Source organism: Lynx canadensis, chromosome C2 (assembly GCF_007474595.2).
Source record: "Lynx canadensis isolate LIC74 chromosome C2, mLynCan4.pri.v2, whole genome shotgun sequence".
Taxonomy (NCBI): Eukaryota; Metazoa; Chordata; class Mammalia; order Carnivora; family Felidae; genus Lynx; species Lynx canadensis.
The window spans coordinates 64447891-64473828 of NC_044311.2; the positions used below are offsets into that span (position 1 = coordinate 64447891).

Here is a 25938-nt window from a genome sequence, read left to right on the forward strand (position 1 = left end):
TCCTTCCTCCTGCTGGCTTTAGGCTTTGTTTGTTGTTCTTTTTCCAGCTCCTTTAGGTGTAAGTTTAGATTGTTTCTTTGAGATTTTTTTTGTTTCTTAAGGTTGGCCTATAATTGCCATGTACTTCTCTTTTAGGACTGCTTTTGTTGCATTCCAAAGGTTTTGGACTGTTGTGTTTTCATTTTTATTTGTTTCCACGTATTTTTTAATTTCTTCTTTGCTTTCCTGGTTGACCCATTCATTGTTTAGTAGGATGTTGTTTAACCTCCATATATTTGTGGTCTTTCCAAATTTTTTATTGTGGTTGACTTCAAGTTTCATAGTGTTGTGTTCAGAAAATATGTGTGGTATGATCTCAGTCTTTTTGTATTTGTCAAGGGCTGATTTGTGACCTATTCTGGAGACTGTCCCATGTGCACTGGAAAAGAATACGTATTCTATTGCTTTATGATGGAATTTCCTGAATATATATGCTAAGTCCATCTGGTCCAGTGTGTCAAAGCCGCTGTTTCCTTGTTGATTTTCTGCTTAGATTATCTGTCCATTGCTGTAAGGGGGTGTTAAGATCCCCTACTATCATTGTATTATTATCAGTGAGTTCCTTTATATTTGTTATTGTTTTTATATTTTGGGGTGCATAAATATTTACAATGTTAGATCTGCTTGTTGGATTGTCCTCTTTATTATGATATAGTGACCTTTTTCATCTCTTGTTATAGTCTTTGGTTTAAAATATAGTTTGTCTGATATAAGCATTGTTACTCCATCTTTCTTTTGAAGTCCATTCACATGATAAATGTTCCTCCATTCCCTCACTTTCAATTTTTTAAAAATTTTTATTTATTTTTGAGAGAGAGAGAGACAGAGCACAAGTGGGGGAGGGGTAGAGACAGAGAGGGAGACACAGAATCCGAAGCAGGCTCCAGGCTCTGAGCTGTCAGCACAGCTGACATTTAGTCTATTTATATTTAGAGTAATTATTGATATGTATTTAGTGCCATTTTATTACTTGTTTTGTCATTGTTTCTGGAGATTTTCTCTATTCCATTCTTGACTTTGTTACTTTTGGTCTTTCTTTTCCACTCAAAGAGTCTCCTTTAATATTTTTTGCACGGCTCATTTAGTGGTCATGAACTCACCGTTAGTTTTTGTCTGTGAAACTCTCTCTTCTTCTATTCTGAATGATAGCCTTGCTGGATAGAATACTCTTGGCTGCATATTTTTTCCCATTCAGCATGTTGAATATACCATGCCACTCTCTTCTGGCTTGTTTCTGTGGACAGATCTGCAGTTTGCCTTTTGAGTCTTCCCTTGTAAATTAGGGGCTTCTTTCATCTTGCTGCTTTTAGGATTTTTTCTTTATTACTATATTTTGCAAATTTAATTATAATATGTCTTGTTGTTGGCTGGCCTTTGTTGATTTTATTTTATTTTTTTGCTTTTGTTGATTTTGATGAGAGTTCTCTGTGCCTCCTGGGTCTGGATGTCTGTTTCCTTCCACAGATTAGGAAATTTCCTCAAATTTTCTGCCCCTTTCCCTCTCACTTCTTCTGGGACTCCTATGATAAGAAAGTTATCATGTTTGATGGAGTTGCTGAGTTCCCTTATTCTTGTGTTCCATAATTCTTCTTTCTCTGTTTTGTTCAGCTTCATTATTTTTCATTATTTTATCTCCCATATCATTTATTTCTCTACTTCTTCCATCCTTGTGTTCATTGCAGCAAGTCTGTTTCAAATCTTAGTTATTACATTTTTCATTTCTGACAGATTGTTTTTAACTCCTTTATCTCTGTGCTAAGGAAGTCTTGAAGTCTTCCGTTCTTTTCTCAAGCGCAGCAAGTATCCCTATGATTGTTGCTTTATATTCTCCATCAGGCATATTACTTAGATCTGTTTGGCTTAGATCTCTGGCTGTGACCTTATCTTGTTGTCCCATTTGGGACGAATTCCTCCATATTGGCAATTGTCTAACCTCTGTCTTCTTCTGTGTTAGAAAAGCCTGTTATGTTTCCTGCTCCTGAGAGTAATGGCTTTATGAAGAAGAGGTCATATAGTGTCCAGGGCCTGGTGCTTCAAGGAGTGTCTCTGATGTGTGCTGCATGCACTCTGCTGCTGTGATTTTAGCTGCTCTTTCAGGCTAGTCATCTGCTAGTCTCCTTGCCTGCTGTGGGCCATGTTTGGTCCTTGGCCAGAGTGGGGTGAGTTTTAACTAGGTGTGCTCTGGTCTGCTTGTGAAATGAGACCTGATACTACTTCTACTAGAAACAAAGCCTTGCAGAAATCTCTGGTCAGGAGACGTGGTGTGGCCAGGGGTTTCTGCTGGTCTTCCGGAGAAGAGACCCACTGTTCTGGGACTGAGGCCAGCATGACCAAGAAGGGCAATCCTGCCAGAGCACAGGGTGTGGGACTTGGTGCAAGCAGGTTAGGCAGCCAGTGTGGCTACTGCGTAGCTTACCACAGGTGGTTCTGTGCTTTTGCTGAGAAGCAGGGGAGGGGAATGGCGCCAGTTAGCTCCTTTGTCCCTAGAGAGGGGTCTCCATCCTTACTGCTCTCAGAGAAGCACTCCAAAAAGAGCGAATAATCTCCTTCCTGTGTATCCCAGGTGTTTTTCAGATTGCTGTTTCCATGCGGTCTGCCTCCGGATTTTTTGCCTGCCTTCTTTCCAGGAGTAGCGCTGTGCCTTGGGGCTCTACCCCAGCCAGGCCGCTGACTTTTAAAGCTCCAGGCTTTAGGGACATGGTGTGGCAGGGACCTGCGCTGGTCTTCTGGGGGAGCATCTTGCCACACTGGGATGGATGCGGGTTTGAAAGAGAAGGGCAGTCATGCCAGAGCACAGGGATGTGGGACTGGGAACAAGGAGGCTAGGCAGCCAGTGTCAGTCCCGGCTGCCCGCTGCAGATGGCTCTGCGCCTACGCTGAGGGTGGAGGGGAGGGAAATGACACCCGCCGGCTTCTTTGTCCCCAGAGAGGTGCCTCTATGAACACAACCTCCCATGGACACACTGCGAGAAGAGCCAGTAACCTCCCCACTGTATGCCCGATGTGTTTCCACATTGCCTGCCCCGGGGGTGTTTGCCTGCCTTCTCCCAGGTGCAGTGAAGCGCCCTCAAGGTTCCAACCCGACCTAGTCCCTGACCTCTAGAACTCCAGTATTGGAGCCCCATCTGTTTCAAGAACTCCCCCAAATCAGCCTCTCTCATTTTCCCAGCCAATGGCTTTGGGGAAATGTTCTCCTTGTGCATTCCCCTGGGTGCTCCTCTCTTGCCTTTCTCTTGCCTCTCTTGCCTTTCAGACCAGGGCTGCCTCCCCTCTACAACACCCTCAATCTCTTTCTCCCCCAAACCATGTCTCCATACTTCCTACCTTCCTTGATGCGGTTTCTTCTCTCTCTTTCGTTGTGGAGTTTGTTCTGCCAGTCTTCGGGGTGATTTCTGGGATATTCAGAATGATTGGATAGTTATCTAGTTGTGTTCATGGGATGAGAGAAGCCTAGGGTTTTCCTACTATGGCGCCTCTGAGCTCCCCCCCTCCCAAAACACAGACCTTGAAAAGAGAGGGCATTGAAACAGTGATAGAAAAAGAAGAGTTGTATCCAGGGACCCCTCAGACGAATTTTGAAACAAAAAAGAGTCTGTGATAGAGCTGGGTTCTAGGCAAAAAAGCAGGTAAGTTGCCAGGTGAAGGGAAGATGATATAAACTGCCAATCAAGAACTTCCTGATTTTCACTTCACTTTGGGGTTCCTGTGTCTTTATCTAGGGGAGTGCATTGTCATGTAAGTATTTTAAGAAGGGTTACGAAAACAAGGCTCCAGAAATGTGTGTGTGTGTGTGTGTGTGTGTGTGTGTTTTAAAGACACTTAAAAAGGACTCCTTCTGTTGTTTTTCACAAATTACCAAGTGTTTGCCTACTGAGTTATCTGGTGTAATTCTTAACTAGTCCTTTAAGCTACCATCCAGCAAGTGAATAGTCAAATATCATGGGGAAAACTATTGAATTTTAATTTTCCATGATCTTTCAAATGAGATTTTGACCTCATGTTTAAGTTCCCTTATGACAGCTTTAACTACATTTTTTAATGAGACTTAACAAATACTAAAGAAAAATTTAGAAATCCAGATCTTACCACAGCACATAAAACCAACTCATTCCTCTGGGTCCTCCTTGGTGCTTTCTGGATTGGCCCAAGGCATCCCATGTATCATAAGCACCCTTAGACTCGGGAGAAGAAGGTAGAGACTGCAACTTTTCAATCCACTTTTCACATAATCTGAATAATGTGCTTTGCATGGTGATTAAAGAGCATGAAAAAAGTCAGATGATCCCTGCCTTCAGGGAAGTTACATGCTTCTAAAAAAAAGGAATGAAATGACTACATCATGAAAACGCAGAGGCCCATGCGAGGGGCGCGGTTGATGCCCCACTCTAAAAGTCCTCAGCCTGTCTCTGAGGACTTCCTCATGCTGCAGCTCTGCTCCATGGGATTCTTGCTGCTTCTCCACTGGCTCTTTGACCCACAGCAGCTTGCTGAACCTGTCTGCAGGGAAGCTCCAGAAACACCGGGTTTGGGGCACCACCCGGGTAAAAATTCGACCAATGAGAAGTGGAAGCTTGTGGATAAGAACCCCAGCCTCCCCAGCCTTCAGGGGTCCCAGCAGGATCAGGCCCTGCTGCCTTCAGTGGTTACTCCCTCTTTAATCCACTCTTGATTGGCTTTGCCTGTCCCTGTTTGCTTTACCCACTCTTGAGAGTGAGTTCTAAGTAAACCGGGCTACAGGTGAGCACACAGGTGCCAGGGAAGCTGCAGGAGTTGGTGGGATCACCTGAGCATTGTGTACAACCAGAAGACTTAGGAGCATTAAACTGGAGATGCGAAATGGAGAAAGGGGAGCCATAGTGATTTTAAAGAGTGACCAGTCACCTGGAAGCCAAGGAAAGCTTCAGAGAGGCCTAGTGAGATAAAGATGGAATGTGTCTTTGTCGAAAAAGACCAGTGAGATACGAAAAAAGGCAAAACTAACCTATGGTTCAAGGAGTCAAGGAATTGGTGGTGACAGGCAGAACAGGCAGAAGGGCCCTTCCCTTTCTTGATTTGGGTGCTGCTGAGCTGTGTACGTTAAGTTCGTGAAGAAACATCAAGCTGCCTATTTATCACATAGGCACTTTCTGTAGGTATGTTATATCGTAATAAAAAGTGTAAAAGAACCATAGGTAGGTCACTTTAGGTAGAGGGGCTGGAAACCAGATGGCAGTAGGTCATAGAGCAACTACAATGTGAAAAAGGAAAAACAGAATACCCCGAAGCAGCTTGGCTATCAATTGTCTATTGCTGGGTCACAAACTATCCCAAAACTTAGGGGCTTATGACAGTGACTGTTTTACTTGCTTATAATTCTGTGGGTCAGCCATTTTGGCTGGGCTCAGCTGAGGAGTTCTGCTTGTTTCCTTGGTGGTTCGACTGGATCGGGGTGTTCTAGCCTGGCCTCACCCCCATGTCAGGTAGTTGGTGCTGGCTGTAATCTGGTCCTCTCTCTTGTCTTGGTCTCTCCTCACTTGGTAAGAGCATTTTAGAAGGATAAGAGTGGAAGCTATAGTCTTCCTGGGGCATAGGCTTGAATGTTGCACAGTGTCACTGCTCCCGTGTTCTATTGGTCAAAGCAAATCATAAGCCCAGCCCTGGTTTAACAATAGGGAATGGTGGGGACAATGGGGACCTAGACAGCACATGCCTCGTCTGAAGGGGACAGCTGTTTGGCACCAACAAGATTGGATGCCATGTGGCCCACTGTTCCTAGATATTCTGATTTTGCATGAAAGTCAGAAACCTAAAACGTTCTGTGAAATCTCTCAATTTTTATACATAGCAACTAATTCACAATCTTAAACAACATTATGTGGTCCAAATAAATATGCCCATGAGCTTGATGCAGCCTGTGAGCCTTGAGCTTACAACCTCTGCCTTGGATTATAGCAAGATTTAGAATAGGAAAGACCATCATTCTCCAAATAAAAGTGGAAACAGATTTAAGAAATCTACACTCTCTCTTTGGCCTGTAGGGCATCAGTTCGTAACTTTTGGTTTATTTCTGCCATGTAGGAGACCAACAATGCAAGCATGATAGGAATTTGGAGAAAGCCACCCATTATTTCCTCCCCTTAGACACCTCTCTCAGCCCTCGCTCCAGCTTAGAACTTCCACTTAGAGATTAGTATTATTTTTATTTATTTTATCTATTTTATTTTTTTCTGGGTTTATTTATCTATTTTTTATTTTTTTAAATATAATTTATTGTCAAGTTGGCTAACATACGGTGCATACAGTGTGCTCTTGGTTTTGGGGGTAAATTCCATGATTCATCACTTACATACAACACCCAGTGCTCATCCCAACAAGTCCCTCCTCAATGTCCATCACCCATTTTCCTCTCTCTCCCCCGCCCCCATCAACCCTCAGTTTGTTCTCTGTATTTAAGAGTCTCTTGTTGTTTGCCTACCTCCCTCTCTGAAACTATTTTTTTCCTCTTCCCTTCCCCCAGGTCTTCTATTAAGTTTCTCAAGTTCCACATATGAGTGAAAACATATGATATGTTTTTCTCTGAATGATTTATTTCACTTAGCATAATAGCCTCCAGTTCCATCCATGTTGCTGCAAATAGCAGAATTTCATTCTTTCTCATGGCCAAGTAGTATTCCACTGTATTATATAAACCACATCTTCTTTATCCATTCATCAGTTGATGGACATTTAGGCTCTTAGTTATTTTTTCAAATTGAAGTATAGTTGGCATATAATACCCTATTACTTTCAGATATACAACATAGTGATTCAACATTTTTATAAATTATAAAATGATCTAGACGTTACTATCATTTTCTTGCCTTCTGGAAGTGTGAAAGAAGTTCAGACTATGGATGTGGGCATGGGGTGTGTTGTCCTCTCCATTCAAGATGGCCTGTCTCAACTTTCAGAAAGTGGATGAAAGGCATCTGCTGCAGCTTGATCAAAAACACCTGCTGTGTGAGGGGCATTGTGCTTTCACCCAGGTAACTCCTTGGCCTCCCTGGCTGAGTCCTTATTACTGCATTTGAAGACTTCAGAGAGGATGATTTGCTCGCAGAGTCCCACTGCTGGCAAGTGGCAGGGTAGAGCTTTGGGGTGAGCTCTTGAATGCTGAAGCCCATGCTTTTCCCATTGGTGTTTGCTTCAGTCCCACAGCTATACCTCATGCACATGGGAGTTGTATGTAAGCCTCCAGAGTCTTGAATTGGGGGGAAAGGCAGTCTTAGGGCCATGACGACATCCTGAATATGGAACTACAAAGCTACAGAATAAGCTAAAACATGTAAAGTGTTTAGAAGAGGCCCCGGCCAAGACAGTTGTTGGGCACTCCCAACTCACTAGAATGTGGGCACCATCAAGGGCCACCTGGTCTGTTCACTGATGCACCCCAGCACTCCCACTGGCTTTGCTCAAATATGTGCTTATTAGAAGCTGGCTTGGTCTTTTATTTTTTTAATTAAAAATGTTTTTTAATGTTTATTTTTGAGAGAGAGAGAGAGAGAGAGAGAGAGAGAGAGAGAAGGGGGTGGGCAGAGAGAGAGAGGGAGGGAGACACAGAATGCAAAGCAAGCTCCAGGCTCCGAGCTACTAGCACAGAACCTGATGTAGGGCTTGAACCTATAAACTGTGAGATCGTGACCTGAGCCACACAGGCACCCCTGTCTTGGTCTTTTAAAAGAAATTCGCCACATCACTACATCATCATACCTCATAGGTGACAGAGGCCTGGGAGTTGCAGAGGATGCTGAGACTCTGAGGCTCACCTTCATGGTGACCCATGACTGTTGTGTGGGGTAGGACTCCACAGACACACATTTCTGTCTCAAGGTCAGACTTGAGACAAAAACCTCTGTGCAGAATGAGGAATCTGGTTTGCAAATGAAGGGACACTGCTGATTTCACACTTTTAATTATTTAATTAATGAGTATTTACATTTTTAAAAAAGCAGTTAAGGGACCAGGTGTAGAGAGCATTGATTGTGAGGCAGGGAATGGATACACATATCATTTCCAATGCTTCACAGATGGAAAATTCAGGGGAAATTGAGTCTCCTGAGTTCATGGTTCTCATTCAATACAAATCCTTCAGCCTATCCATCGTCTTTTTTTTTTTTTTTTTTTGAACACTTGAGTTACAAACATTGTCACCCATGTATGACTATAAGTCCTCAGCTGGGAGAGGCCTGCTTTAGCTGACAACATCTCTTTCCAGAACCAAAAACCATGTGATTTTATTCCTGGAAGGACTTGACCTTGTTCTTAGAATAAATCCATTGTCATATGTTGGGCTCTGGGATAGGGAGACTTGAAAACCTTCTTATGGAAGAGGTTAAAACTCATCCAAATCTGCTTGGTTGAGGTACTCTGTCTGGACATTCTCTGCTCTCTCTGGAGGAAGGATCAGCAGGCTCTTCTTAAAGATGGTGAATATTTTAAGATTTGTGGATCATTTGGTCATGAATGCATGTAAATGAATGGACATGGCTGTGTTCAAATAGAGCTTTACTTACAAAAACAGGAGGCCCCGCTTGGTTTGCCAAGTGCTGCAGTAGAGGTGAGGCTCGGAGCCTGAGTTCTGTCCAGAATATCTAAATGTTCTGAATGGATGTCCATTGCCAAGTATGTTTTCTGTGTCAGTAACATGTGCTCCAACTGCAATACTTCGTTATGAGGTTTTAGAATAGTTTAGGAGAAGATCTGTACCTTTGGCCCAGACTATTTTGTGTGAAGGATCCAAGTAGATATACATTAGGAGGGCATGATGTTCTATTCCCTAGTGGGGAGCAGAATTAGGGTGACATTCACTTATGTGCATTTATCTAGAATAAAGTGAGCAATTATAGTTGCTTGGGGATAGGAAAGAGTAACTAAGCCTGGATTTTGGTTGAATTGCCATCCTAGTCTCTGACTTTACACCTTCCAAATGATCAGCATGACAAATTTTCATTTATCTTGTGTTTGATTACTTTTTTTAAGTTAAAAATTAAAAATAGTATTAGGGAAAAAAATAACCTGTAAGAAATTAAGCGATAAAATGTTTGGCTCCTTTCATGAATGCTTCCAATCTCAAGTCAGAGTCTGTACTATCTCACGTGTGAATTGAATGCCATTAGGAATCATTTTATGGTACCTGCCCACCCCCCTAAAAATAATGTAAATTCCCTGACTTTTCACCTGCAACTTTTTGAGAGATGTTGATGAATTCCTTTTCCAGTGAATTTCTAGATTCAAGAATTTCTCAACGCTCATCCATTTTAAATTTCCAAGCTGCCAGTAGTAATTGGTCTCAGAGGATCTTGCAAGGAAATAAAAAATATATTCCTAAGCACACTTAAAGTCCTTTAGCATTTGCTCGTTTTATACAAGAGAGAGTAGAGAGGGATGAAAAGATGTGAAGGATCCTCTTTACCCTGCTATAGAGGGTGACAGACATCAGAAAAGGCTCAAGTGCCACATCAGATTGGGGATGTTAAAAAGAACGATTACCTCTGTTAAAAAAATAATAATATTTTGTCAGTCACTTAAAAGTAGAAGTTAAAATGAAGATTCGTTGTGGAGGCCTAATTTTTTTTTTTTTCCGGAAACTCTTTCCTTGTCCTCTAAAACGTTTTACATAATAAGGAGGTGCTCTGCATGGGGCCAGAGGCTGATGGAAGAAGGAGTCAGGAGACGCAGAAAGAAGTGTAGGTTCTTCAAGTCTACACAAATTTATTCGCAGATGGTCTTAATCTGCAGAAAGGCTTCTCAGCTTGCCGTTTTCCTCTGGGAGACTGTTCGTTCATGATATATTACAATTGCTCAAGTTATTACATAAGAGATTAACTCTTCATGTTTTTGACTACCTACAGATGAAATTTTTTTCCAAAGGTGTTAGTAAAATAAAACCATTATTCTGTATTACAATGTGCCCCTCAATTATCTAATGGCCACCTCTCCAAGCCTCTGCATGATGCATCAGAGCTGAGAGTTAAGAACATTCCAAGGAAGGGTAAATCACTGAGTGGACACTTAATACAGAGCAAATGCCTGCATCAGACCTGCTATGTTGAGTATCCTCCAACAACTAAGCTTGGATAACCTGAATAGCTTTGCTAGCTACCCTACTTTCTACCATTCGTTTCGTATGATCAGAGGATTTTTTTCCTTCTTGAAAACAAAATTATTACAGAGATGATCAGAGTATTGGGTACAGCATTTATAGGTGCTTCAGAGGATTACAGTCAATTTAAAATGTTGAGCAGATTCATAAAATGTTGAGCCTTTGCAAGACTTTGAATCCTTTGCATTTTAAAGTTGATATCAGGTATTGCAATGTTAAAGTATTTGAACTTCTATTAGGTAGTAGCGGTGTCGGGATGGTGGGTAATTAGGCCGTGCAGTACACCTCGTGTCCACATCCCATGTGACTTCTGCAGAATGCTGCGCTATGTAAGCTGCTATTGCAAATAGGCAACTATTGCGTGGAATGTTCCATAAGATCCGCCAAGTAAAGCCGGTAGCCTCCCATCTTTGCAGATAAACATCTTGCCTTTGAGGAGATGCAGGGGAAAGAAAACTTGCCACTGAAACCAACAGTAAGATTTCTTGTCTGAGACTCCATAAATCTGTCATTTCATTAGCTCTCCCCTCGACTTCGTTGATTCACCTAACAAAGAGTTACTAAGCCCCTCCTATGTGCCAGGTACTGTTTCAGCTCTGCAGATACACTAGGAACAAAACACAGCAAAGTCCCTGCCCCGTGGAGCTTACATTCAAGCAGGGGGAGACAGATGAGCACATGAGTACATCACACGACATATCCTGCCTGAAATCTGTTTACTGCATCTCCTTGCATTTGGACAATGTTGAAGTCAAGGGAGAGGCCAGTAATGAACCACAGCAATTTCATTAGTCCTGCCTCCACCATCTCTCAGTTGAGTGAAACTCAAGTGAGTCCTTCAAACAATCTGGGCCTCAGTTTCCTCATCTATAAAATGGGGAGAGGTTGGCTTATGTGATTTTTTTTAAAAGAGAAGGGGTGCTTTTAGGCTTTTATTTTTCATGGTGTTAAAGGAGCATCTTGCACAAAATCAAAAGCCAGCATGTTGACTGTTCTACAGTTTACAAAATATTTAAAAGTAAACTATAAGACATCCTTAGGTATTCCATATACACTCAGCACTTTCAATGCCAATCTAAACTTCATAAATAGCAAATGTCTTATGTACAGCTGCTATAGAATGAAGTCATTTTTCACCATCTTCAGCTATCTGAGAAACTATTTATTCATAAAGCACAGTTCTACCTCATTGGTCTGAAATATTCTCTGGCTGTGAAATCCTTTTGTGAGTGTGACACTCTCTCCTACCCACCCAGATTATTGACTTTGTGCTCCTGTTTAACCTTCTCCATTGGCCTATTAGCTCCACGAAAATGGATTGGGTCCTTGTCTCTTTGAAGAATGGCTCAAATGAGGTTCTGCCCAGGTAATCCATACGTGTGTGATCAATGCCCCTACACCATGTTTTATGAGCACAGGCCTTTTGGGAACCTACATCAACTCTTTAGGCTAGAAGAATAGTTCTGCTTTGTAAAATTAGAGCTATGGTGTACCAAAGGGTATGCTAGAATTCAAAAAGGAAAAACGGGTTTCCAGAACAATTCATAGACCAGGATGATGTGAATTAATAAAGATCCTAACCTCTTTAGAAGCCTGGTGGAATGTTAATGTATATTGAATAATGCAAGTTAAGTAGCACATCTTTTGCAATCAATTAATTTTTCTTAAAGAAGATAACATAGCTGGAGAGCTGAATGTCAACTAAGGTTAGGCTCCTAACTTATTAATGTGGTAGGAGTTATGAAGCCTCTGATTCTCTTGAAAGACAAAATGCATTCACTGGTCTGATTTTCAAATGCAGAAACTCAAATTTCAATCAATCCAGCAGCCAAGGATGATAGGACATTTTCCAGGACTATAAGAAATCTCCTCTTCTTGTCTGAATCAGATCCCTGCTGACACCTTGGAGGTTTCTGAAGGCTGCATGCTCTGAGTTTTATCAGTTGCTGTGTAATGAAATATCCTACACATGTTTTCAAATTTGATCAGGTGGGCCCTATCAAAAGAACATATCTTGTCACTGCCTTTGGAGGCAAAGTGAAATCTCTGCCTCAATAACCAAATTTAATTCCTTCCTATTCCTCTGTGGTGTTAAGATCTATAGTGTCAATGTTATCAGAAGTGCCTAACATGGGCTGCTATGTACATAGCATCTGCCCTGTGCCTTCAGTCACTGAAAAGGAATAAGGCCCACATCTTGGGTGGGTAAACACTATGACTTCAGGATCAGATGGGCAGGGGTATCTCAAGTAACCTTGAAGAACCTGGGAGCAGCCTCACAACATCTTCTATTATTAAACGATGTCTCAAACGGTGTCTGTATGCACTATGAAATGAGGGCAGGTCCAGCAGTCACCAGCTGCATAAATGAAGGTCAGAGGAGAACAAAAAGGTTTAGACAATTTTTGGCCACCTGGATCACAGGTACAGGTAAATTCTTGTTAGTAAAGGAAATGCATTTTGATGTACATCATGGAATTTGAGTATGTGTTTAAGTTGTTGAGCATACGCTACCATTAAGAATGCAGTCCCTTTTTACAAGGATAAGCACGAGGAATTATAAAGCCCACCTGATGTTCGGTATCCTTCTATCAGTAGGACCACAGCCCTGCCCAGCCAATCCAAAGGGTCTGTGGGTTGGATACAATAGTGCATCGGGGCTGGCTTTGGCTGTGAGGGTCTCCAGAAAGTCACTGTGTGTGCAGTGTACCTTTCAAGGTGGGAGTCCTTGAGCTGCAAATGAATAGAACCCTTAAGTCCAAACCTCTGTGGGCACTATGGCTTCTTTGGTTCCAACGGAAGGCAGTAGGCTTTCTTCAGACAAGAAATAAAAGGGGAATTGCACCAAGAACCCACGGATCTTTTTCAGTTCTTCCTCGGCTCTAATGGGATCCTCCTTTGCTAATATGGGCTTGCTAATAAAGTCTCTCAATTGAATTAAATTGTGTACTTCATCATTGGGAAGGCACCGGAACACCTGATTAAAACACAAATGGGAAGAAACTAGGTCATAAGTCTAAAAGGAAAGATATCCCCTTATGGAAAAATACTAATTCCAACAGACAAAATCTTTGCTTTATGAAACACGTATTAGTTTTATGCTACAGCACAGACCTCACTGAAGAATTGCTTCTCTTATTTGCTCCAAAGAAACTACTAGATTTGTTTCCATCAAAAAAAAAGTCATAGATAGATCCTTCTATATGATCTACACAAGTCATTGACTTCAGGATAAAGTCAAGCTAGTGGTACAGGAATTCCACTGATGTTATTCCACACTAAGGTTAAGTTTTGGGATAATATGGATAATAATTCCCCCAATTTCACTGGAGGTTCTGCTCTAAGAGGAAAGTTGCATATTATATTTTCTCTTAGCTTTTTATTTTCAAAAATGTTCATATCTGTACCTGTATGAAAGTTATCAATTGCACACTTATTTTGCTAATTGAAAATGAGCTTCATATATAGAATACTTCCCTCCTGAACACTTCAGCATGTATTAAGGATAAGGATGCACCTATATAACCACAATACCATTCTCATGCCTCAGAAAATCAATTCCAAGTCATTTAAGATATAGTCCATATTCAGATTTCCCCTATTATTATTCCCTAAATGCTTTCTATAGCTGCTATCCCACCCTCCCCCCAAGGATCCAAACAAGGCTGTGCACTGCATTTTTAAAATTACATTAAAAAAATTTTTAATGTTTATTTTTGAGAGAGAGAGAGAGAGAGAGAGAGAGCGAGCTCGAGAGAGGAAGGGCCAGAGAGAGAGAGAGGGAGACACGGAATCTGAAGCAGGCTCCAGGCTTGGAGCTGTCAGCACAGAGCCTGATGTGGGGCTCGAACTCACAAACCGTGAGATCATGACCTGAGCCAAAGTCGGACGCTTAACCGACTGAGCCACCCAGGCGCCCTTAAAATTACATTTTAAAAGATTCCATGCACATGACCTATTTGATCATGGCCTTGAGTCCTCAGTATGAAATAAGGCTATGTAGATTGTCATGTTTCATTAGGAATGATGAATTCTCCATCCTAGAAGGGACTCTGGCAGTCATGAAGAAGAAAAACACATTCTTATGCAACTTCTGAAAGATGGTCAGTGGATCTCAGCTTGAATATTTTCTGTGACAGAAAACTGGCTACTTCATGAAGTAACCTGTTCCACTGTTGGACACCTCTTGACTCTTCTACATTTTTTTTACCATAACCATGGACAAAATTTACCAAAAGATACATTTGGCTTCCCTAACATATGGAGCTGGTTTTAAAACGCCCTTCCAAAATGAGAGCTGTCCAACAGAGGAAGTGTTTCATTATTAATAAATTTCATCATAAGGATGGATGCCATTTACTATGCACTATGTGCTAACTGCATTTAAAAGACTATTCTTTATTTTCATAACCGCCCTATCCCTCTCAGTTTATAGAAGAAAGGAGGGCTCAGAAAGTCAAATCACTACACACAAAATTGTATCACCAGCAAGTGGGCGAGCTGGGTTGTACCCCAGTCTGACTCATTTTAGGATCCCATCTGCTTCTTTTCTCTTTGTCGCTAGACATGTCCAAAGGCTGGATAACCACCTGCTAAGGATGCTCATGATGGGATCCCAGCGTCAGATCAGAGATCAGAATGTCACTAATGTCTCTTTGAAACCATAATCCATGATACTTTTTGGCTTTGTTTTTCAATGTCTACAAAGAGGTATTTTATTACAACTTGGAAATGTACCAGTTTTTTACACTCATTAAGAATACTCTGTCCCAATAATATGCAGAAATAATGACGTGCTTTTGTGACGTGATTCAATTAAAAAAGGTGGCGGTGATATGCAAACCTCACCTTATCATAAATTGTAGCATTTCGAGCTGCCGTTGCAACCCATACCTCCTTGAAGAATTTGTCACTCACTGGATCCTGAATGTTTTCGCTTGGGTCAGAAAGATAGCCAAGGACAACCCTGAAATACAAGCACCCTGTGAAATGAGTAACTGACATAAAGAAGTTTGCAGCAGGTATTGTTTCAAATAGTAATGCAATTCAGGCACTCAACTAGAGAAGTCCATTTTTTTTTTTAAAGAAAATCAAAGAAGCCATTAAAACTGTGTGTGTGTGTGTGTGTGTGTGTGTGTGTGTGTGTGTGTAAAACCTTAGCTGCAAAACAAAACAAAACAAAACCTAAGTTGATGCTTGAAAGTCTTAACTATTGGATAGACAGAAAGACCTTAATTTAGTTCCAAGAGAATGCTTGGAATTTGGCCTAAGGGGGTGAAAACCTTGGAGAATAGGGTTAGCATTCAAGACATGGGCCAGCAAATGTGCTAAACCCTTTCCAAGAACTGTCTCAGTAAATCCTCAATAATCTCATAAGGAAGTAACTATTATTATCTTCATTTTACAAATAAGGGAACTAAGGCACAGAGAGGATAAATAATTTGTTCAAGGTCATACAGCTGGTAAGCTGCAGATCTGGGACTCCAGACCATCTGACTCCAAAACCTGTGCTCTTAACCACAATGATGTATCCCTTTCTCCTCCCTCCCTCCCCTTTTCCCTCCCTTCTTCCCTTCCTCCCTTCCTCCCTTCTCTTGGGCCAAGAACAATGCCAAACTCTAGGGTACAGAAATGAATACAAAAGATGTGGAGCCTTTTTGGGTAAAGTTAAATTTAATGGGGAAGACCAACAATGAATAAATAGTCATCCTTAAAAAGAATGAATGAAAATACTGGGTGTGCTTTAAAAGCATGAGATGGGAGTAGTCAGGGGGTGTTCCCCCACTCTTCCTGTTTACCTGACCCCACCTCCTGGTCTTTTAGGATTTGGTGCAAGTCTCCCCCTTGATTCCTGGCTTCCCCTTCTCTCATCTCCCATTTTTCTCTTTCAGTCCCCAGAAATGTGAATCTTCTTCTTCTGCTCCCCCACTGCACTTTACCTATGCTTTGTTTTATCAGAACACCTGCAGTCCTTTATACACTTTTTGTTTTTAGCAGCTCTCTGTACCACTTCTAGCATGTGAATTCTTTAAGAGAGCATGACTTGGCTACTCTCATATCCCCCGAGTGCCTGGCAAAAAAGAAACCACATACTAGATGTTGTCTGACTTGATCCTATATAAGCGGTGGTCTAGAAATAACAAGAAATTCTCAAGCAAAGCAAGCTAAGTTTTAGAGGTTGTATTTGAAAATGATAAAAGCCCCTGTGTTTATAGAAGGCCCTGGAGTAAAAAAACAAAAACAAACAAACAAACAAAAAACATTTACACCTCAATCCTGTGAGGCAGATGGCACAAGGTTCCCATTTTGCAGACGGGAAGCTAAAGTTTGGAGACATACTACTAACAGAGCGAGATTTCAAACGGAGTCTAAAGCCCTTTCTCACATGCCTGATAGGTTCAAAGAAGATCAAAAAGGCTAGTGTTACATTGAAAACAGAAGTAAAGAAATAGGTCTTAGAAGGACTTTGTATTTTACACTGAGTGAAACTGGGACAGATTGCAAACACTGGAGCAGAGGAGTGGCAGGACCTGATTGACATACGAAAACACGGCTGCTGTATTGAGAGCAGGGCAAGGGTTGCAGCAGGGAGGACACTTAGGACTTCCTGCAGTAATCTTGGTGACAGATGATGGTGGCCTGGGCGGTGGAGAGGCAGGCAGAGCCACCAGGTTTTACTGATAAAGTAGACGTATGATGCGGGAACAAGTGAAGCATCAGGGATGACTAAAAGGGTTTGGCTTGGGGGAGCCTGGATGGCTTAGTCGGTAAAGCGTCCGACTTCAGCTCAGGTCACGATCTTGCAGGTTGTGAGTTCGAGCCCTGTGTCAGGCTCTGTGCTGACAGCTCACAGCCTGGAGCCTGCTTTGGAGTCTGTGTCTCCGTCTCTCTGCCCCTCCCCCGCTCATCTCCCTCTCTCTCTCTCTCTCTCTCAAAAATAAACAAACATTAATTTTTTTTTTTAAAGGGTTTTGGCTTGAGTAACAGATGAATGTAGTTGCCATTGGCCGACATGGGGACTTCTGTTGGTAGGGCCAGCTAGTGGGAGAAGACCAGGAATTGGATTTTGAACCTGTTGCGACTCCCATTAAACATTCATGTGGTAATGCAAAGTAGGCAGCTGGAGAAACGAATCTGGAGTTTGGGAGAGAGGGCCTGGCTGGAGATAGAAATTTGAGAATTGTCCCCATATTTATGTTCATAAAGCCGTGGGACCTTAACTGAGTTTACCAAAGGAGTGAGTATAGGACCTGGTATGCCCCAACGGTGGGGAAGAGGAGGAGCACCCAGGGAGCCTGGAGAAAAGCCACGATGTCATGTCCCCGAACCATGGTCAACTGTGTCAACTTCAGAGGAGAATTGACTGTTGGATTCAACACTGTGGAGGTCATTCTATTGTCACCCTCTCTGTATTTAAATATATGTAGATTTACATCGTCATTTTTTTTAATTTAATTTAATTTTTTTTTTAATTTTGAGAGAGAGACAGAGAGCAAGCCGGGGAGGGGCAGGAGCCAGTGGAACAGAATCCCAAGCAGGCTCCATGCTGTCAGCGCAGAGCCCGATGCAGGGCTCGAGCTCACGAACCAGGAGATCATGACCTGAGCTGAAGTCAACAGTCAGATGCTTAACCAACTGAGCCACCCAGGCACCCCTATATCATCATTTTTAATGGTTGCAAAATCCCATAATGTGAAATTTCTTTAACCGATTATTTTATTATGACCTTTTGGATGGTTTCCAACTTTTCATTATTGGGAGCAACTTTACAATGAACATAATTTATTCATCATGCAGAATCCTTTGTGAATTTGTATGATTACTTCACCAGGAGAAATTTTAGAATTAAAGTTTACTTCCAGAAAGGCTGTTCTGGCACATACACTGTAACTGTGCAATATGTTCCCCAGTCATCTCCAACTTTATTAACTTCTGAAAAAGCTCAGCCAGGTTTACGGGGATAAAAGGACATCTCTTTTTAGTTTCAGTCTGCACTTTTCCCACTGTATAAAAATTCTGTAAAATAAATGGATTTGGCACTATGGGCTCACTAGGATTTTTAGGGTTTTACAACCTCAAAATTTTATGTCTACTTCAAATAATGTCTCCTTCAAACTACATAGGAATAACTTTTGAAAAAAAGGATCTAAGGGGTGATGTTTGCACACAGATGCCGGCTGTTCCTAAGACCCAAAGCAAAATGCGACTACACCACATTTGAAAGCCAGTGCAAGTTATGACAATGTATCACTTATAACAATACCTTTGATGGGGATCAGATACAACCAGCTGAAAACTTGGCCAAAAGAATATCTCTGTGACTTTGCTTTTAAATGAAAACAAGAGGTGACACAATGTGTCCACCAAGGTATCCGTTTAAGAGCTTGTTTGTAGAATACGTATTTAAGTAAGTCTACAATAGGTCATTTTTAATGATTTTTTGTTTTATTTTGAGAGAGAGTCCACGTGCAGATGCATACAAGTGGGAGAAGGGCAGAGAGAGGGAGAGAGAAAGAAAGGGAGAGGGAGAGGGAGAGGGAGAGGGAGAGGGAGAGGGAGAGGGAGAGAGAGAGAGAGAGAGAGAGAGAGAGAGAGAAAGAGAGAATCTCAAGTAGGCTCCATACTCAGCACAGAGCCTGACATGGGGCTTGATCTCACAACCCTGAGATCATGACCTGAGCTGAAATCATAACCAACTGAGCCACCCAGGCTCCTATAACAGATTGTTTTTAGTAGTAAATTATTTGTCCTGTCAGTTTTTTAATTATAAGAGATTCATATTACAATGCACAGTAAAAACACTATGAAGTCTTCTGGATATTCTTTTGAGGACTAAGGTTTGACAGAAATCTAGTCTGATTTAATGCTGGTGTGTATCATGGGAATTATTTAATGGTTGTTTATGCATCAGTGGGACAGGAAGAAAACTGCAGAAAATAGTTCCTGTTCTTTCCATTCCTCACGTCTATCACTTTAAATGATTCTGAGCTCTACTTGTGTGGATAATGGTTCCTGTTGAGTGATGGTTACATCTGTAAAGTTGGATAATTTTCTAGGACTTAATGAACTGTTCAGCACATGGCTGTGACATTAAGTGCAGTACCCTGATGTTTGGCTCTATTTAGAATTGATTTCACATTGAAATGTGTCTCTCTATTTCTATTCAAAAATAACCCAGATGGAAAATGGATGGAAGCTGCAATTTTGTGTGTGTGTGAGAGAAAATGGCTGTGCTCTAGGCCCCAATATTATCTTTGAGAACATTTCCTAATAAAATCAATCAAGGTTTTTTGTGGTGCTTTATACTATATTATCTGTGTTTGCCACTGGGACAACGTGAAAATGATTGTTCAAGGACAACTGCTTCTCTAAGACGCTTTGAAAATTGTCAGAAAAATAAAAGCACCTAAGAATATATTTAACACGAAATGCATAGGATCAGCACTAAAAAGTTAAAATAAAACTCTAATGATTACTGAAGAGCAATGACCCCAATAATGAAAACCTTAGATCTTTATTAAAGAAAAATCCGAAAAGAATTTGAAAAAACTGAAGCTTATACATTGTTCTTCAACAGGATGACTCAACACTATGAATATGTCCATTCTTTTTACATTAATCTATAAATCTATTGTGTCCTCAACAACAACAAAAAACTTGAAGAGAATGTGAATAAGTATTCTCAAATTCATGTGGAAGAGTAAATGTTTAAGAGCAGCCAAGATTATTCTGCCAAAGAATATTGATTTGGGAAGTGGGGTGGCAAGAAGCAGTATTCAAGTGCCCAGCTACAATTAAAGCGGTGTCACGCTGGGACAAGTAAGCAAACTACATTATCATGTAGTGGAGAGACTACAGGTAAAGTGAGGATTTATAGCCTTGTGATGTGTCATAAGGAGGCACTGCATGTCAGAGAGGCAGAGAATACTGCAGATCATTTAGTTCTGGATCAACTGGTAGGTTGGGAGGAAAAGTTAAGAGTCGCTACCTCATTTCTTACATGAAAATAAGCTACCGAGGTTAAATGTAAAAAGCAATATCAAGAACTAGAAGAACATACAGTATTTGATCTTGGGTTGGGGAAACCATACGAAGCATGCAAGAAAAGGAGGGGGAGAAAACCTGTTAGATTTAATTAGTAAGAATTGAAGTTTCCCACAAATACTCTCAATATGATTTGAAGGCAACTGACAGATCAGATTTGCAGCCAATGTGACAAAAGAATTAGCCTCTTATATACTTACGTTACTTATAAATCATTCAAAGAAAGGGAAACATTTCAACAAAATGGGCAAAGGACACGAATAGGCTAGGTAATTTCCAGTGGAACAATTACAAGAACAATATGGCTAATGAACATTTTTTTTAAAAACCCTCAAAAAATGCAAACTAAAATAATGAACTTCCATTTGAAATCCAACAAATTGGCAAAGATTAAATAAAATAATAGAACCCAGTGATGGTAGAGACAGGAGCAATGAGCCCTCTAAAGCATTACTCATGATAACAGCAAGAAGTTAGAGGGTAAAGGAAACAGCACATTTCCTTTGATTTGAAATTCCATAGTAAGGATCTAGTTAAGGAAACAATTAAGAAATTAAATCAGATTTTGTCTACGAAAATACCCACCTCATTTATTTATTTTAAAGACTTTATTTTTAAGTGATCTCTACACCCAATGTGAGGCTTGAGCTCGCAGTCCTGAGATCAAGGGTCGCAGACTCCACAACTGAGCCAGCCAGGCATCCCTATACCACTTTTTCATATCTGTGAAAAACCTGCCTATCAACGAGGTCTTATTATGTAGAAGAATTACAGCATACTCATATGATGTAACACAATGCATCATTAAATGTTATAGAGGAATACTTAATGACACAGAAAAGTGTGTGTAACATTATTTAAATAATAAAGAACTTCATAGGACTGTAAGATTCTAATTATGTTTTAAAAAAGAAATACACAATAGTAATATATATGTACAGAACAAAGTGGAATGATATACAGCAGATGTTAAAATTGCTAGCTCTGGGCAGTGGGATTACAGATAATTTAATTTTCTTTTCTTTACATTTTTTTTTACTATTTATTTTTGAGAGAGAGAGAGAGTGTGAGCACGAGTCGGGGAGGGGCAGAGAGAGAAGGGGACAGAGGATGCGTCGCGGGCTCTGTGCTGACAGCCCAATGTGAGGCCCGAACTCACAAACCATGGGATCATGACCTGAGCCAAAGTCGAACACTTAATGGACTGAGCCACCCAGGCGACCCGATGAATTTAATTTTCTCATTGCTCACCTGTATTTGCCAAATATTCTACAACAAAAATATGTTGTAATCAAAACCACCTACACCTTTTTAATTATACCTTTAGAAAGTTATAAAGAAACTCACCACTCTAAAGAGAATACTTCAGTTCCCATGGAACTGAAAAGACATTTGTTTCTAGCTTACACGAAGAAATATTTGCTTCCTCATATATGCTGCAGTAGGCAATCAATGGGTTAATTAACAGGGTACTAATTTTAATCTCTTCTGCACGAAACAAAACAAATTAACATTAGAAGCTAATTGAAATATCAATGGTTTGGGAAAAAAAATTACTGGCAAAACAATTAGTAACAAAAGCAATAAAAACTGTTAAGTAGTATTGACAGTCAGATTTTGAGGGATGGATTCGCTGAGCTCCTGGGGCAGAGAGGAGCAGAATGACCCCTCTCTGGAACTGAAGCTTATCTTGCTTCTCAAAAGCCAGAATCTGGACGGCGAGGTACCAAGGGAGTGGCTGGCAGCATTTTCAGGGAGCGAAGGACTCATTATGCGCCTATCTACAAGTGAACCCGTTTCCAAGCTCAACCACTCATGCCAGAAAAACTTAAAACAGCAGTGCTGTGAAGCATAGTACGCTTTCCCCAAATAGCTTAAAGCTTAATCAGGGACACTCGCTGCCCCTCGCTGTGGAGGCCACGGTGAAAACCCATCTCGGCAGATACAGCTCTAGAATCATGGAAACGTGGGCTTACTGTAAAGGCCTTGGGATGGAAGAATGGTCAGGATCTTCTATTGACCATGAGCAGAGTGACGGGATCTGAGCTAGGCTCTAGAAGGATCGCTCAGACCACCTAGACTAAAGGGGCTGGGGTGAGACTAGTTAGAGCCCAGCACCAGAAAGTTCTCAGAAACATTAACCCAACGAAAAGACTCCTTTAGGGGCATACAGCCCTTGCTTCCCAGCCCAGTGTTCTCTTAGCTTGACCACAGATTAGTTTAAAACTCACATCTTCTTGGAGGAGATTAGGAATCTTTCATGTCTGCAGCTGAAGTTTCCACACTTTACTATCAGTAGTCACTGACACCCTCCTTTAACAATTTTTCTTACATCCCTGTATTATTGGGACTATTACAATTTTTAAAAATGGACTTACTTTAAAAACCTTAAATAGACACAGATGGGTTGACCCAACCTGGTCCTAAATCAATGAATAAATTTAAAATGCTATTTGTCTCAATTACACATAAAAATAATAAAAACAGGGGTACCTGGGTGGCTCAGTCAGTTGAGCGTCTGACTCTTGAGTTTGGCTCAGGTCATGATCCCAGGGTCATGAGTTCAAGCCCCGTGTCAGGTTCCACGCTGGGTGTTCTCTCCCTCCCTCTACCCCTCCCCTACTCATCTTCTATCTCTCAAAAGATAATAGTAAAAAACTATTAAAATGGAGAATGTTTATGCCCCAGATAAAGTAATTTCTAACACTACTGGTGATTCACATCTCATATTCTGGGAGATGCTGTTTTAGACGAAGAATCTGGGGGATGATATGACTGCTAAGAGCAGGAGGTGGGGCTGGGTTTCAGCAAACACCACAGTGAAACCATGTAAGAAGGACACAGCTTTGGACGGCCCACCTGAAGCTCTGCAGCCGAAGTCCTTGGGCGAACCGGCCAGCTTGGTATTCTTCCCCATCCATTACTGAAGGGACTGTCTCTGTGTCCTGTACAATGACAGCCATTTCACTGTCACGCTTCCCCAGCATGCTTCGGTCGTTTATGTTGGCAGAGCCTATAAGGAGAACCAGAGACATGGGACAATATTCTCGTCATAGCAGACACGGTTGGTTGCCCTCCCCACTCAATTCTTCCTTGCTAAGAAAACCTTACTTTTGTTCAGGTTATCAAGAGATGCTGAGTTTTAGGAAGAGGAGGCCCGCCCTAACCCAGGCATGAGTCTTGATCAGTCTAAGCCAGCCATGGTAATTTTAATGATTTTTGCCCGTGACTGGTTTAGGAATGAGCACTTGACACGATTGTAGCCAGTGTGACATGAAGAAAAGTCTGCAGGGGCTTCTGAGAAAGTTTATCTCCTTCTTATAAACAGACACCAGCCTGGAATGTGGTCTCTTCCAGCCTTTGGATATTCTGGTTTGAATGTTGGATGAAGACATGATGCCAGAAGCTGCTGCAGCCATTTTATAACCAAGAGGGGACAAGCAGACAAGTTGAAGATAGCAGAGCAGAATGAAGAAAAACTCTGGGTCTTCAAGCCACTGAACTAGCCAACTTTGTTACCTTTTGGTGTGTAGAGTAATACATTTTCCTTATTGTCTCACACAATTCTAGCTGAGTTTTCATCTGGTGGCTCGAAGGATTCTAACTGATGTAATCATTAAGCACACGAAGAGAAAAGACACACCAGTTCAGAGTTCAGCCCAGTCAGCTTTTAGACTTAAGAATCAGACTCTGCAGAGTCTGATTACTTAACTCATGGTCATATACTTATGAATGTCAAACCCCAGAGTAGCCTCACAACTGAGAGAGTCCACTCTCAAATACGGATTATCATTAGTGGCTTTGGATTTAACATTCTCTTGCCTAACTTGTGTGGTATGCGAACAGCTTCTATCAACTTCCTTCCATGCTATTTTGAAATCCAAAGGAGCTGAGAATGTTGACTTTCACATGTGAAGGGCAAGTATTTTAATATTAGTTCAACCTGTGCTTTCTCCACTCCTCTGCTGTGTATTCAGAAACCCCAGCACGTTTTTCTGCATTCATCACTATGGATTCATGTTTTTGAATCCTTGAGATGGCCTACAAACTACAGAAGGAACCTGACCTTTTCTCTTCCTCTTCCCCTAGTCACACATGCCACTGCTTCTGCAGACACGGAGAAGGGTTGGACTGAACAGGAGCAGAGGCTACCCTCTGTGATGGGGACAGTCAGGGTATAAGGTGATAGCAGCCCCGCCCTGAGACCAAATGGCAGCATGTTGTACATGAGGAAAAGCTGGACCCTTCCTAAAGAGATTTTACTGCCATTTGCCACAATATCATCACGTAGTTAATACGGAAATCTATGATAACTACGGAGGTGAATGGTGGTCCCATGGGGACCCTGTGTGACAAAGAAAGGATGGAGCAAGTACTTCACAGAAATTTGGGAGCACTATGGAGCTCTGTAAGGTGGGAACCATCGACACACTTTGTTTTGTTAGCAACAAATAGTCTTTTATGCATGTACTTACATTTTGATTTTTCTGTAAAATTTGTAGCCATATCCTTTGGCTTCACAGTTGGCCCAGCATTAATTTGGACAGAGTCATTTAACCTTTTCCAGCTTTAATATGATCTTTCATAAATCGAGATCATAATACAGATCTTGTAGGGTTCTTGTGAGAACTAAGTAAGACTATGTGAAAGAATTCAGTAATCTATAAACTGCTCTACAATGTTTTTTTATGTTTATTTATTTTGAGAGAGAGAGAGAGACAGAGAGAAAGCATGAGTGAGGGAGGGGCAAACAGAGAGGGAGAGAGACAGAATCCCAAGTAGGCTCTGCACGGTCAGCACAGAGTCCGACTCGGGGCTTGATCTCACGAACCGTGAGATCATGACCTGAGCTGAAATCAAGCGTCGGCCGCTTAACCGACTGAGCCACCCAGGTGCCCAAAACCATTCAATTTTTAGAGAATGACCTTTTCTACGTCTGCTTTTTAGAAAACATTTTAAACATTGTGATATATAGCAAAATACAAAAGAATATATGCAAACATGTATGTACAAGTTAAATATGCATATATGCACAATTTAAATGTATCCATATGTAGATAATCTTTTGAGATTTGCTTCTTTCATTCAGTTTTATGTCTTCGGGATTTATCTGCATCTAATAGTAATGCATTATTTTCCTTGAACGAGAACAGCAGGACTTATTTATTCATTCTACTGTTGATGGATGTTTTGGGTTATTTTTAGTGTTTTTCTATGATGCACAAACACTCTACATAGCGATCTGTTTCCTGTTGTGCACACGTGGGAGTTTACCAGGGCTCCATAGGAGTGGCGTCCCTGGTGCTCCAGCTTTGTCAATACCTGGATTGTCCAACTTTTACATTTTTAAAAGCGGTTCTTTGTGTCATATTAATGCAGATGAACGTCTTTTCCTATGTTTATGGGCCTCAGGTATGTCCTCTTTGGTGACATGCCTATACAATTCCTTTGCCCGTTATCCTTTGGATGTTTTTTCTTATTGATTTATGGTAGTATTTTGTAGGTTTTGAATATTGTGTTGCCATTATCCTTTTTTCAGTTTATGGTTTATGTTTTTATTCTCTTTAATAGTGCTTTTTAATGAATAAGGTTCTGAATTTTAATGCAGTTGGGTTTACCTGTCTTTTCCTTTTTGGTTTGTGTTTTAAAAAGTGTCTTGGGGCGCCCGGGTGGCTCAGTCGGTTGAGCGTCCGACTTCGTCTCAGGTCATGGTCTCACGGTTTGTGGGTTCGAGC

The 25938-nt window shown here is 41.2% G+C and overlaps 1 protein-coding gene across 1 annotated transcript in view; it reads right to left on the minus strand.

Moving 5' to 3' along the window:
* Positions 1 to 7956: 7956 nt before the first annotated feature.
* PLD1 (phospholipase D1) overlaps positions 7957 to 25938 on the minus strand; it is a 205176-nt gene continuing 187194 nt past the window's right edge. Inside the window, 3 exon segments of the mRNA XM_030328933.1 lie at positions 7957 to 13136; positions 15008 to 15125; positions 23063 to 23216. Of these exon segments, the coding sequence (XP_030184793.1) occupies positions 12912 to 13136; positions 15008 to 15125; positions 23063 to 23216 (497 nt within the window). The 3' untranslated portion in view covers positions 7957 to 12911.